This window comes from Spermophilus citellus (genome assembly GCF_964194105.1).
Source record: "Spermophilus citellus genome assembly, chromosome: 17".
Taxonomy (NCBI): domain Eukaryota; kingdom Metazoa; phylum Chordata; class Mammalia; order Rodentia; family Sciuridae; genus Spermophilus; species Spermophilus citellus.
In genome coordinates, this window is record NC_138199.1 from 28,239,739 (window position 1) to 28,254,283 (window position 14,545).

General features: G+C 43.8%; 1 protein-coding gene across 2 annotated transcripts in view; it reads left to right on the forward strand.

Moving 5' to 3' along the window:
- The first annotated feature begins 1,483 nt into the window (after positions 1 to 1,483).
- The window catches only part of PRPF8 (pre-mRNA processing factor 8), a 35,596-nt gene continuing 22,534 nt past the window's right edge, over positions 1,484 to 14,545 (forward strand). The window contains exons 1-24 of one of the 2 annotated variants that reach the window (XM_081270209.1): positions 1,484 to 1,596; positions 1,801 to 1,911; positions 2,377 to 2,545; positions 3,984 to 4,148; positions 4,239 to 4,457; positions 4,578 to 4,790; positions 5,037 to 5,162; positions 5,258 to 5,363; positions 7,557 to 7,747; positions 7,857 to 7,976; positions 8,067 to 8,256; positions 8,375 to 8,494; positions 8,604 to 8,738; positions 9,076 to 9,205; positions 9,530 to 9,726; positions 9,856 to 10,062; positions 10,186 to 10,349; positions 10,496 to 10,622; positions 10,742 to 10,934; positions 11,204 to 11,391; positions 11,525 to 11,763; positions 11,936 to 12,082; positions 12,268 to 12,478; positions 12,734 to 12,850. In XM_081270209.1, coding sequence (XP_081126335.1) covers positions 1,812 to 1,911; positions 2,377 to 2,545; positions 3,984 to 4,148; positions 4,239 to 4,457; positions 4,578 to 4,790; positions 5,037 to 5,162; positions 5,258 to 5,363; positions 7,557 to 7,747; positions 7,857 to 7,976; positions 8,067 to 8,256; positions 8,375 to 8,494; positions 8,604 to 8,738; positions 9,076 to 9,205; positions 9,530 to 9,726; positions 9,856 to 10,062; positions 10,186 to 10,349; positions 10,496 to 10,622; positions 10,742 to 10,934; positions 11,204 to 11,391; positions 11,525 to 11,763; positions 11,936 to 12,082; positions 12,268 to 12,478; positions 12,734 to 12,850 — 3,774 coding nt within the window. In that variant the 5' untranslated portion in view covers positions 1,484 to 1,596; positions 1,801 to 1,811. Of the gene's footprint in view, positions 1,604 to 1,800; positions 1,912 to 2,376; positions 2,546 to 3,983; positions 4,149 to 4,238; positions 4,458 to 4,577; positions 4,791 to 5,036; positions 5,163 to 5,257; positions 5,364 to 7,556; positions 7,748 to 7,856; positions 7,977 to 8,066; positions 8,257 to 8,374; positions 8,495 to 8,603; positions 8,739 to 9,075; positions 9,206 to 9,529; positions 9,727 to 9,855; positions 10,063 to 10,185; positions 10,350 to 10,495; positions 10,623 to 10,741; positions 10,935 to 11,203; positions 11,392 to 11,524; positions 11,764 to 11,935; positions 12,083 to 12,267; positions 12,479 to 12,733; positions 12,851 to 14,545 lie in introns of both variants that reach the window. The other variant, XM_081270210.1, reaches the window with a different exon arrangement.

Here is a 14,545-nt window from a genome sequence, read left to right on the forward strand (position 1 = left end):
CATATTTAAAAAAAAAAATTATTTTAGTTGTAGATAGACACAATATATGTATTTATTTTTACGTGGTGCTGAGGATTGAACCCAGGGCCTTGCACCTGCTAGGCAGTATTCTGCCACTGAGCTACAACCCAGCCCTGCAACACACTCTTAGTGAAACTACAGACCACATTAAGATCTCACCAGGAGCAATGTTTGAATGTCTGGCACATAGTGAAACTTATACAGGTGGTATTTTTTTTTTTTTTTTTAGGATCTCACTACAATGACTGTGATAATGTTGATGCTAGACTGTTGCCAGGCTGATCTGCTGGCTGTTTCCAGAGAATGCCATGTTCATTCCTCCTTCTAAATTATTATTCTAGGGGCTGGGGATACAGTTCAGTGGTAGAGACCTTGCCTAGCATGCTGTGAAGCAATGACAAAAATAAATAAATGCATTCTAACTCCTAGTTTCTGCCACCTGGAATTAGTTAATTCCTTTCTTTTCATTTACCTGTATCAAATCCTTCACATCCACCCATCTCCATCAAATCTGTAATAATTTCACTTTCCCATTTTTAAATTTTGGTCCCCCTTTTGCAGGCTGAAGATTAAATACGGGGTCTTGGGCATGCAAGATAAGGGCTCTGCCACTGAGTTATATTATATCCCCAGTCTTTACTCCTATATTTTCTTCTAAGATCTTTACAGTTTTAGTTCTTACTTAGAGGTCTATGATTTATGTTTAGTTAACCTTTGTGACTGGTGTAAGGATGTGTAGTCATTGCCAAAGAGGAAAGTGGAATGGAAGAGAGACACTCACCAATGAAGCTTCCCAAGGAATGTTTTATTTTTCTAGGCTCACTGATTAACTGTCACTGGTTAACTCCTACCTGAGTTCGCAAGGAGGAGGAGGAAGCTGGGGGTGGGAGTGGAGGGTGCACCCAGGGACTCACACCTGCTAGGCAAGCACTCTATCTCTGAGTTAAAACCCCAGCCTTGCAGGCTGGATTAAATGCCCTCCTGGGGAATTCCCACCACACAGCATTGCGAAAGCCAAAGTTTTTGACCGCTTTCCTGCTACTCCGTGAGCTCAATAAAGTTGTCTTTTTCTCTGATATTCTAAATCCTTGGTATCCGATGGGCACTCGATAAATGATGATGGAATGAATGAATGTTGTAAACAAAGGACTGATTGACTTGGAGGTAGTACTGCATATCAAGTTTGCATTTATGAGAATAGACACGGAACAATGTACAGTGTTGAAAAGTTTATTAATATTCTGACGTCTTTGGTTGCTTGCAAGGCAACACGGAAGAGCAATTACTTATTAAGTTCTACTAGAGGCCTGGGAAGCAGCCTTGGAAACGCGCTAGGCCGGGCTGACCCCGCCACACCTCCTGGCTCAAATTCTTTCCGCTTATAGACCCGCCCCCTCCGGCTCAGCTTCCAACTCTAATTGGTTTTCTCGCTTATCCATCTGAGCACGTCGGCGCCTATTGGGTCAACTTTTACACCCTAGTTGCGCACTTCCCGGCGTTGGGAACGCGGAGCGGACGTAGGCTTGCCGCCATTGCGCTGAGGAGAAAGTGGCTGTCTGTGTGAAGGGCTGCGGGGTGCGTGGTGGGTTTTCGGTGCTGGGCTGCGGGAGCCGTGGTTGGGGTCGGGCTGAACGGTCGGAGGGGTTGAGCCACGTCAGGCTGAATGTGCTGTTAGCGAGGCCGGAGTGTAGGCCGTGGGGTCTCTCCGGACGCGTTCCAGGGGTGCTTTTTGAGGGCCCGGGCCTTGCTCGTTAATTTTTGTTTCCCGCCGCTCCCCAGATTCTCCGGGCATGGCCGGAGTATTTCCTTACCGAGGGCCGGGTAACCCAGTGCCCGGCCCTCTAGCCCCGCTGCCGGACTACATGTCAGAGGAGAAGCTGCAGGAGAAAGGTGAGTGGGGGTAATGAGTGGGAGCTGCGCACAGGGACCGGAACCGGGCTGGTATGCGCGCTCGCGCAGGCTGATTTGAACCTGTCCTCTTAAAAATAAGAGCATGTCATCAGGTGTCAGTCCTTGTTAGACCCGTTTAATTTCATTCAGTCAAGTTTTTTAAGAGTCTCATTTTCAGATGCTGATCCAATGGGGAATGTAATTGTGATGGAGAGAAGGCTCCTGCCCCTGTAGGGTTTAAATTGCTTTGACAGAGAAGGACAATAAAAACCCTAAATATCTAACAAATATGCCAGTTAGTGGTAAATGCGATGGGGGGGGGCGGAATAAAACGGAGCAAGATAGCAAGATAATTAACAGGGAGTGCTGATCTCTCACAAGGCCTGATGGAGCTTTCCCTACTGCAAGAGTGGGGGATAATTAGGCTAAGAGTGTGCAGTCCTTTAAACTGAGATGCTTTTGTAGCCAGAAAATGGCAGCAGTTGCAGGCCAAACGTTATGCAGAAAAGCGGAAGTTTGGATTTGTGGATGCTCAGAAGGAAGATATGCCCCCAGAACATGTCAGGAAGATCATTCGAGACCATGGAGACATGACCAACAGAAAGTTCCGCCATGACAAGAGAGTCTATCTGGGGTAAGCAACGTACTAAAATAATTTTATTTGGAGTTTGGCCTCTTTCTCTTATCTCTGTCCTACAGATTATAGACTTGGATAAGTCCTCTGTTTTTGACAGGACCATTCTTTGACAGCCTGTCTTTGCAATTATAAGAGAAAGAAAATCACTGGGATTCTGTGATAATTTTCAGATCTTCCAATTGCAATTTATTGCTGATTTCTGTTTTTAATCTAGGATTGGCACTTTAGTTTGTCCTGTTGGTGCCAATATAAAGTGCCCCTGTCAATGAGCAGGTTGAAGCCCATAAGTGTGACACTTTATGCAGTCTGGCTGCCTGCACCTTCCTAGTGACCAAAATTCTGAGGTTTGGGGGATTTAACTCCTGAGATCTTTGAACTATTGTTTTTCTGTGCCTCTAAGCTTGAGTGAGTACAAGAACAAATTGTTGAACAAATCTCTGTTTCATTTGGACTGAAATGTTAACCACTAATGAATAAGTCTAAGCTAGACATGAAAGTTTTTTTAGTTAAAGAAAAAAATTTTTTTTCTAGTGCTGGGAATGGACCCAGGGTCTCATGCATGCTAGGCAGTCACTCTAACACTTACATTTTCAGCCCCTGGGTCATGTCTAATCCCAACTACTCAGGAGGGTGAGGCAGGAGAATCACAAGGTCAAGATCAGCCTAAGCAACTTAGGCCCTAAGCAACTTAGTGAGATCTTGTCTCAAAATGAAAAATAAGGGGCTGGGGTTATGGCTTAGTGGTAGAGCACACGCCTTGCATGTGTGAATCACTGGGTTTGATCCTCAGCACCACATAAAAAGAAATAAAGGCATTGTGTTCATCTACAAATATATATATATATATATATATATATATATATATATATATATATACTTTTTTTTTTTAGATAATAAAAATAAATAAATAAAATGACTAGGGCTGTAGCTCAGGGTGCAAGGTCCTGGGTTTCATCCCCAATACTATAAAAATAAGTAACTTTTAAAGAAAAATTTCCTGCGGATACAGCATTAATACATACAGGTAATAATTATCTCCTTTCTGTAGGGTACAAGCTAGTGTTTTGATAGACATGAGAAACAAATAGTTTCAGTAAAGTATGGTGAATAATTTTTTATGGAAGGTGCAGAGGAATAGAATGTGAGATACCCTAAAAACTGTCTTCAGAGGGATAGCTATTGATTTCAGGGGACTGATTCCTAGTATTGCAGTACTGTGAAGTTTAAGAGGAAGATTGGCATAAGGTGAGGTTAGAGATTGGGAGTCAGGACTCCTAGTCATTGAGTGCCTGTGTGTTAAGTTGGGAAATTTGGACTATAAGGCAGGATTTTCTGTGGAATATGATAGTGTGATAACATGTTTCTTTTTGGCATGGGATAAGTAGCACAACACCTTGTCATTCCTGATAAGTCTTTTCTCTTTTTAATGTGATAGTGCCCTAAAGTACATGCCCCATGCAGTCCTCAAACTCCTGGAGAATATGCCTATGCCTTGGGAACAGATCCGGGATGTGCCTGTGCTGTACCATATCACTGGAGCCATTTCCTTCGTCAATGAGATTCCTTGGGTCATTGAGCCAGTCTATATCTCCCAGTGGGGGTGAGAAGGGCTAATTATGGTGTGTGGTATGGGGAGTGGTGGTTGGGGCACAGTGGGTGGAAACTGATGTGCGATATTCTTGTTTTCTAGGTCAATGTGGATCATGATGCGTCGAGAAAAAAGAGACAGGAGGCATTTTAAGAGGATGCGCTTCCCTCCTTTTGATGATGAGGAGCCCCCCTTGGACTATGCTGATAACATTTTAGATGTTGAGCCTCTAGAAGCCATTCAGCTAGAGTTGGACCCTGAGGAGGATGCACCTGTGTTGGACTGGTTTTATGATCACCAGCCATTGAGAGACAGTAGAAAGTAAGGAGTGGGTGGATACCTATGAGAGTTCTGGAAATGGGGGTCCTTGAAGAACAAGAGATGGTATGGTTTGAAAAATTGCCTACTTGTTGTGGACTCCTTTTTTTTCCCCCCCTGTAGGTATGTTAATGGCTCCACTTACCAGCGCTGGCAGTTCACACTACCTATGATGTCTACTCTATACCGCCTGGCCAATCAGCTCCTAACAGATTTGGTGGACGACAATTACTTCTATCTTTTTGATCTGAAGGCCTTCTTTACCTCCAAGGCGCTTAATATGGCCATTCCTGGAGGCCCCAAATTTGAACCTCTTGTTCGAGACATCAACCTACAGTAAGTTGGAGAGAGGTTTTAGGCACTTTGGGTAGAATGAAGATTAGACTTGTGTGTGTGTGTGTGTGTGTGTGTGTGTGTGTGTGTGTGTGTGTTTCTGTTTGTTGATCGAAACCACGACCTTGTATGTACTAAGGAAATGCTCTTGTTTCTGAGCTACATTCTCAGTCCTTAAACTTGATTCTTGAGATTATGGTATAACTTCCAAACTAGTAAGTTATGCTTATCCTTGATTTTGTACTCTAGGGATGAAGATTGGAATGAATTTAATGATATTAACAAAATCATTATTCGGCAGCCTATCCGCACTGAATATAAGATTGCTTTTCCTTACCTATACAACAACCTTCCACATCACGTTCATCTCACCTGGTAAGAGAACTCAGTGCATCAGTGGGAAAGGAAAAGGCTAATATTTAGGGTGGGCTAAGGCAGGATACTTTGGCTGACTCTTCCTTTCATTTTAGGTATCATACTCCTAATGTTGTGTTCATCAAAACTGAGGATCCTGATTTGCCAGCTTTCTACTTTGATCCTTTGATCAATCCAATCTCTCACAGGCATTCTGTCAAGGTGAGGAGGGACACTTTTTTGTTGATTTTTTTTTTTTTTTTTTTTTTGAGATGCTGGAGATTGAACCCAGGACCTTGCTCATGCTAGGCAAGGGTTCTACTCAACCCCGGCCCTAGAGAAGAGACACTTGGCCTCAGCTTTTAACAGAGAAAGTTTATGAGCTTAGCTATTACTAGATAAAAATGCAATTAGGGAGAAAGAGAGAGAGACATGGTTTCCATACTATTAAATGTTCCCCAAATAAAATTCTCAAGGTTAACTTGAGAATTTTATTTGGCTCAAAACAGGTTGCTATAAACTTGGGTTTTGTGATTATCTGTTTGGGTTTATTGTTACTCCTCTTGGGTTCTCTCTGTAGTCTATTCTTGTCTGTCTTATTGGGTTCTTTGTTTTTTTGAATCTTTTCTTTTTTCCCAGAGTAACACACACAAGTTTATTAAAGGGATAGGACAAAGGAAAGGGAACACTCTCAAGGGAGAAAGTGGGTCCTCTCAGAGAGGAGAGAGACATTGTGCCTTTCCTGTACTCCAGTTTTATTGGGGACCCTACAGAGTCCCGCTCAGGTCCACCTCTTTACTTTTTTTTTTTTAAGTTCTAATTAGTTATACTGACAGTACATTTTTTGAACCATCATACATAAGTGGAGTATAATTTCTCATTCTGATTGTACATGATGTAGAATCATACCTGTTGTGTAATCATATATGTACATAGAGTATTAATGTCCAATTCATTCTACTATCCTTCCTACCCCCATACCATTTCCCCTCCCATCACTCCCCTCTGTCTAATCTTCTATTCTTCCCTAGCCCCCAGCCTCCTATTCTTTTTTGGGGGGCAGGTACTGGGGATTGAACTTGGGGGCACTCAACCACTGAGCCACATCCCCAGCCCTATTTTGTATTTTATTTAGAGATAAGGTCTCACTGAGTTGCTTAGCACCTTGCTGTTGCTGAGGCTGGCTTTGAAATTGCAATCCTCCTGCCTCAGCCTCCCAAGCCCCTGGGATTACAGGTGTGTGCCACCATGCCCGGCTCTGCCTCCCCCCACCCATTTAAAAAATCTTTAATGACATATTATCATACAGCCACTTAAAGTGTATAATTCTGTGGCTTTCAGTTTATTTTCAGAGTCGTGCTGCCAGTACCATAGGCAATTTAAGAACATTTCATCACACCAAAATGAAGCTCTTAGTGGTCACTTTCCATATTCCCCCCACCCCCATTTCCCTTGCCCTATACAACTACTGATCTACCTTTTATCATGAATTTGTTTCTCTTCTGGACATTTCATATATAAATTCATAGGTTATGTGGTCTTATGACTGACTTGTATATTTAGCATGATGTTTTCAGTGTTCAGCTTTGTTCCATTGTGTGTATGTGTGTATGTGTGTGTGTTTGCTGGTGGTGTCAGTTGAACCCAGGGCCTAGCAAGTGCTATACTAGTGAGCTACCGGCCCCATTTTTTTTTTGTACCAGGGATTGAACTCAGAGACACTCGACCACTGAGCCCCTTCCCCGGCCCTATTTTGTATTTTATTTAGACATGGTCTCACTGAGTTGCTTAACACTTCGCTTTTGCTTAGGCTGGCTTTGAACTCATGGTCCTCCTGTCTCAGCCTCCCAAGCCATTGTTGATGTTACAGGCGTGCGCTACGACCCATTGGTTTTTTTTTTTTTTATTATACATGGGCACAATATCTTTACTTTGTTTATTTATTTTTATGTGGTGCTAAGTGCTCTGCCATTGAGCCACAACCCCAGACCCCATTGTGTTCTTAATATGAGCAGATTTTCCTCAAGATCAGACTTTAGAGCTTGGCCAGAAAGTGATGAGTGTTTTTTTAAGTCGTAGAGATGTACACAATACCTTTGTTTTATTTATGTTGTGCTGAGGATCAAACTCAGGGCCCCACATGTGCCAGGCAAGCACTCTATCACTGAGCCAAACCCAGCCCTGTGATTGGTGTTTACTATGCTATTAGGATTCCCTTCAGAGGTGTTTGGTGGTAAACCAGTTGGGATATGAGAAGAGATGCTTTCTTGGCTTGTTCTTTGCTCCTTTGGCCTCCATTGCCCTAGCCCCTTGGGCTTCACTTGTTTGGCACCTCAGTTCCCATGGCAGGTGTAGCTAGTGCTTACCCTCTTAAATCTGTGCTCAGTTCAAACCTTTTGGGGTTTCATTTTTCAGAGCCAGGAACCATTGCCAGATGATGATGAAGAATTTGAGCTCCCAGAGTTTGTGGAGCCCTTCTTGAAGGACACACCCCTCTATACAGACAATACAGCCAATGGCATTGCCCTCCTTTGGGCCCCACGGCCCTTCAATCTTCGCTCTGGCCGCACCCGCCGGGCTCTGGACATACCCCTTGTCAAGAATTGGTACAGCTTCTTCTACTTAGGGGGATGGTAGTGGATATATAGGAGAAAAGACTTCATCTGGGCAGGCATGCAGCCTTTTTTCAAAGCTCTGGTGGGTTTGTTTTCCCAGGTATCGGGAGCATTGTCCTGCTGGGCAGCCTGTCAAAGTGAGAGTCTCTTACCAGAAGCTGCTTAAGTACTATGTGCTGAATGCCTTGAAACATCGTCCCCCTAAGGCCCAAAAGAAGAGGTAAGTTGCTCAAGGACCCCTGCTCCAACTTTTGTTGCGGAGAAAATAATCAGTGCCTAACTCTTACTCCATTTTTTTATTGTTGCCCAGGTATCTGTTCCGCTCCTTCAAAGCTACCAAATTCTTTCAGTCCACAAAGCTGGACTGGGTGGAAGTGGGGCTGCAGGTTTGCCGCCAGGGCTACAACATGCTCAACCTTCTCATTCACCGTAAAAACCTTAACTACCTGCACCTGGACTATAACTTCAACCTCAAACCTGTCAAGACACTTACCACTAAGGTCTCACATTGGATCTTAGGGTTCTCCTGGGTTTAGGGATGGATGATTAGTTTTGTTTGGCATGTATCCATTTGGGACCATTACTTATTAATGCCCTTTCTGTTCTTGGTACTTTTAGGAAAGAAAGAAATCTCGTTTTGGGAATGCTTTCCATTTGTGTCGGGAAGTACTGCGTTTAACTAAGCTGGTTGTAGACAGTCACGTGCAGTATCGGTTGGGCAATGTGGATGCCTTTCAGGTGAGGCTAGGAGTCCCCGAATCCTTCCCAAATGGGGAGGCTGGGTGAAGCTTTTGCTGACCATAGAACTGGCTCAGGTTCATAATCTGATGGAGCAATTGTATTGCAGCTGGCAGATGGATTACAGTATATATTTGCCCATGTGGGGCAGCTGACAGGCATGTATCGTTACAAATACAAACTGATGAGACAGATCCGCATGTGCAAGGACCTGAAGCATCTCATCTATTACCGCTTCAACACGGTGAGATCCTGTCCTTACCAACTACTTCCTTAGTTCTTTTTTCATTTTTATATCTAGTCAGGGCTCTTTACTAGGGATATATTCAGAGAGAGAGAGTATGAGTGTCATTATTGCCCTCACTTTGTGAATCTCAACACTTCCCCCAAAACCTACTTTTAAGTCTGAATAGGGAGTCTCATTCACTGACTTCTTCAGAGTTTTTCGTTTACTCCCATTTTAGATGTTGATATTCCATAGTTTTTTTCTTTTTAATGTCCACTTCCCCACTTTATCACTGTTTTCTTTTGTTATTTAATTGAAATGCTAATTTGTATTCTTGACTTCTGCTTGTATCTAGGGTCCTGTGGGGAAGGGCCCTGGCTGTGGCTTCTGGGCTGCTGGCTGGCGTGTCTGGCTGTTTTTCATGCGTGGCATTACTCCTTTGCTAGAGCGATGGCTAGGCAATCTCCTGGCCCGGCAGTTTGAAGGTGAGTGGTCTTTGTCCAGCATTTCCCATTATTGCTTCAAGGGTAGATCATGTGTGCTTCTTTCTTATCTGATTCCCTGCCCTTATAGAGAATCCCTTCACTCTAGGTTGCTTCTAAATCCCATTATCAAATGAATTCGCCTTGTGATGTGCTGTTTATTGGGTTTCTCTCTGGGGCTTTAAGATTGTCATGTATTTGTAAGAGTGCAAATTCCTCAGATGCATGGTTGTGAATATCTGAAGTAGCTTGTCTTTTTGTACGTGCTGGGCATATGGATACTCTGTTAATACCAATTTCTATCACTTTGGATCACTCCACTTCTAGGCCGACACTCAAAGGGGGTGGCAAAAACAGTAACGAAGCAGCGAGTGGAGTCACATTTTGATCTTGAACTTCGGGCAGCTGTGATGCATGACATTCTGGATATGATGCCTGAGGGGATCAAACAGAATAAGGCCCGGACAATCCTGCAGCATCTTAGCGAAGCCTGGCGTTGCTGGAAGGCCAACATTCCCTGGAAAGTAGGTTTCTCTCCAACTCCCAAGAAGGCATAGATATCTATCTTCCTGGGGTTAGGAGTACCACTCCTAGGCACCGTTAGGGGCTGTCTGACTTCTGTCACGTTCTCAGGGTACCTTTTACATGTTCAGGTCCCTGGACTACCAACACCCATAGAAAATATGATCCTTCGATATGTGAAAGCCAAGGCTGACTGGTGGACCAATACTGCCCACTACAACCGGGAACGGATCCGCCGTGGGGCCACTGTAGACAAGACCGTTTGCAAAAAGAACTTGGGTCGCCTTACTCGATTGTACCTGAAGGCAGAACAGGAGCGACAGCACAATTACCTAAAGGTTGGGCATAGTATGCTGGGTTGGGTGTAGGAAGTGGGCAGGGGGGTGGAATGCAGAATTGGGACCTTGTCTTGTCCTGGAATTGGACTACAGTGTGAGGCTAATTTTATGTGCAACTTATAGGATGGGCCTTACATCACAGCAGAGGAAGCAGTGGCAGTGTATACCACTACTGTGCATTGGTTGGAAAGCCGGAGGTTCTCGCCCATTCCATTCCCCCCACTCTCCTATAAGCATGACACCAAGTTGCTAATTTTGGCTTTGGAGCGACTCAAGGAAGCTTATAGGTGAGGAATGGGATAGTTGGGCTCTTGCGGGGGAGGTAACTGGGAAGGAATGGCATTGTTGTTAGAGTCGAAACAAAGTTTAGCCTCAGTGCTTTCAGGGTTTGACATATTGGTTTTCTCATTCACCTTTCCTATTGCTTTGTCAGTGTGAAGTCTCGATTAAACCAGTCTCAGAGGGAAGAGTTAGGTCTGATTGAGCAAGCCTACGACAACCCCCATGAGGCATTGTCTCGCATCAAGCGTCACCTCCTCACACAGAGAGCCTTTAAGGAAGTGAGTAACGTGTCCCACAAATTTTCTTTTGGGCTGTCCTCCTCTTTCTTTGTACCCAGACGGGCAGTTTTCCATGTGTAATTGTTGGATTGATGTGAGCTGGCTCCCTTGTTCCACAGGTGGGCATTGAATTCATGGATCTTTATAGTCACCTGGTGCCAGTGTATGATGTGGAACCACTGGAGAAGATAACTGATGCCTACTTGGACCAGTATCTGTGGTATGAAGCAGACAAGCGCCGCCTTTTCCCACCCTGGATCAAACCTGCTGATACGGAACCACCTCCACTGCTTGTTTACAAGTGGTGCCAAGGTATAACTTCTGGATTGCTTTGGGGAATGAGCAATGTTTGAGTTCTGTATAAAAATTCTCATTCCGGCAGTGTGATTGGTGTACTGTTTTATTGCATAATAACAAGGCAGTAATGTTAATGTGAGTGAAGTTGGTTCTTGTAGTGATCCAGGTAAATGAATGGAGTGGGTAGTGAGATTGTGTTATGGAATTTATCTATAGCTGCTGTGAGCACTGGTCCTGAAAGGAAATTTCTAACCTGCTGGGAATATGTCTTACCTATTCTTCAGGCATCAATAACTTGCAGGATGTGTGGGAAACCAGTGAGGGTGAGTGCAATGTCATGCTGGAATCACGCTTTGAGAAAATGTATGAAAAGATTGATTTGACCCTGCTCAATAGGCTGCTGCGACTCATTGTGGATCACAACATAGCTGACTACATGACAGCTAAGAACAATGTTGTCATCAACTATAAGGTTTGTGTTGGGGAAGGGGGGATGTGGCCACTAAGTTAGGATTTGCTGAAGGGAGAACAAGAATTTGGACCCTGGAGTGACCTAGGACATAGTTATGGGTTGTTAAGAGTTGCTGGCTGTTCTTTCTTTCTAGGATATGAACCATACTAATTCATACGGGATCATCAGAGGACTGCAGTTTGCCTCTTTCATTGTGCAATACTATGGTCTGGTGATGGATTTGCTGGTACTGGGATTGCACCGGGCCAGTGAGATGGCTGGGCCCCCTCAGATGCCAAATGACTTTCTTAGTTTCCAGGACATAGCCACTGAAGCTGCTCATCCCATCCGACTCTTCTGTAGATACATTGATCGAATTCATATTTTCTTCAGGTGAGGGGCTTACCTGATTCTTTTTCCTATAGGTCTCTGAAAGCAGTTAACTCACTGGTGGGTTGGGGCTTTCAAGTGAATGAAGTCTGAAGTGGGGTAGGATTTCTATCTGGGCTGGAGGTCTCTTAGGGCCCCAGGGTATTGAGCCTCAACAGTATACCTTGTCTGGTAGGTTCACTGCAGATGAGGCTCGGGACCTGATCCAGCGTTACCTAACAGAGCACCCTGACCCCAACAATGAAAACATCGTTGGCTATAATAACAAGAAATGCTGGCCCCGAGATGCCCGTATGCGCCTCATGAAGCATGATGTCAATTTGTGAGTCTAAGTTGGGGTTTGGGAGCTGGAAAGACATCAGCCTGAGGTCTCAATGAGATTTAAGAACATTTAGGAGGTTGTGTTCTGGGTGGGAGGAATGTATCCTGGTAGGGATATTATCAGTTTGGCTTTTAAAGGCAAGTCTTTTCCAGAAGACTGAGTGACCATATGTTCTTTGTGGGCAGAGGTCGAGCAGTATTTTGGGACATCAAGAACCGTCTGCCACGATCAGTGACTACAGTTCAGTGGGAGAACAGCTTCGTATCTGTGTATAGTAAAGACAACCCTAACCTGCTGTTCAACATGTGTGGCTTTGAGTGCCGCATCCTGCCTAAATGCCGCACCAGCTATGAGGAGTTTACACACAAGGATGGGGTCTGGAACCTACAGAATGAGGTATAGCTTGGGAATAGGATTCTGAATAATCTCACCCCTGTACCTCTGGGACAAATCTGGGTGAGGAACACATCATACTTTTTCCCAATAGTTGGGGGTTTTAGATGTAGACCACCATGCCCAGCTTGATAAGCATATCTTTTCATTACCAGTCTATTGAGCCTTGTTGGGTGGGTAGGGCTTAATTGTGGTCATATTTGGTCCTTGCTCTTATGACAATTCCAGAGGCAAGTTAACCTTGACATTGTGATTTAGGTTACTAAGGAACGGACAGCTCAGTGTTTCCTGCGTGTGGATGATGAGTCAATGCAGCGATTCCACAACCGTGTACGTCAAATTCTGATGGCTTCTGGCTCTACCACCTTCACCAAGGTATATAAACCCCTTAGCCCCAGCTTCCCTCATATGCCTCTGCTTATTTCATATCCGATTCAGCTCTCCCCCTGGTTTGCACATCTTTCTAACTTTGTTAAGGATACCGGTCTCCATGCTGTGTGAAATAGCAATCAGTTCACATTTATTTTCTGAGAATTCCTTGTAGGGATTCAGCAGTTTACATCTATGGAATTGAGATTATTTTAAATAAAGGCAAAAGTAGATGTTGGATTTGAACAAAAAAAGCACATCTTAGTATTTTCCCAGAGGCTTGTTATCTAAGTTATATAGTGCACTTTAACCAGTAGCATAGACTGCCAATTAAAACGCAGTTTTCACTAGGTATCTGTTCATTTTCCCTCCAACTGTTTCCAGAGGCCCAGCTTAAAGGCAACTAGAATTGAGAAAGAATAATCCAAGGGTTTGTTGACTGTGTATGCTTAGGTTTCTGCTGGACTTATAAATTCACCTCAGGGCTGGGGATATTGCACAGTGATATTGCACTGGGGATCTTGCATGCTGAGGGTTCAGTCTCTGGTACTGGGGGAAAAAGTCACCTCACCCTGGTTTCCCTTAAAGTAACTTGTAGATGCAACGTTTTCCTTTCAGTTTGACCTTTTTATCTCTTTAAATATGCAGTATATGTAGAATGCTTTTTTTTTTTTTTTAAGAATGCTTTACATATTTTAGTAAGGCTTCTATTAAGAGTGCAATTTGGGCATTTCCCTGAATTTCTCATGATACATTTTTTTGAGTGTAGAACAAGGAAAAGTTTGTCTTTTTTAGGTTGGTCTTTCCCCAGAAAGAGGGAAATATCTAAGGCCAGACAATAGGAATAATGTAACTTGTATTAGTATTTGTTGGTTGTTGCTGTGTTTTCTAGGTATTGTGCATACACTGGATGCTACCTTCTGAGCTCACTGTCTAGTTAGAGAGACAAATACATGGTCAGAGAACTATAATAGGTCATGACATTTATAGAGGTTATTATTTGGGAATCTGGGAACACTACAGAGTTGTGTTCCCAGTAGGGTAAGGCTACTGAAAGAAGTCATGAGATGGGGCAGGTGGAGTTGGGACTGTCAGGAGATGAGACTGGATAAATGGACAAGAGCTATATCATGGAGGGCATTACCAACCTATTCAAAATCCTGTTAGGGCTGGAGCTGCTGCTCTAGTAGAGCGCTTACATAGCATGTGTGAGGCACTGGGTTTGATTCTCAGCACTGCATATAAATATAAATTAGAAAGATAGTGGGCATGATCACGCATACCTGTAATCCCAGCAATTTGGGAGACTGAGGCAGGAGGATCACAAGTTTGAAGCCACCCTTAGCAACTTAGCAAGCCCCTGTCTCAAAAAAAAGGGTAGGGGGGTTAGGGATGTGACTCATTGGCTAAGTTCCCCTATGTTCAATCTGCAGTACCCCAAAAAAAAGGATGGGATGGAAGATTATTATGGAAGTCTAGGTTAAAAAAAAAATGAAAGCAGGTAGAGGAAGGAGAATAGAACAGATGTGATAAGGAGTTAGCAGATAAAATCAGTAAAACCTTGTTTGGGATACTAGGGGAAAAAAGTAAAAAATTACATTCAGTTTCAGGCTTCGGTGAATGTCAATGGGTGCTTATCTGCCATTGACTGGAAGAAAATATGAAGAGTAGGGTGTCATCGTCCCCACCTCCCAACTGAGT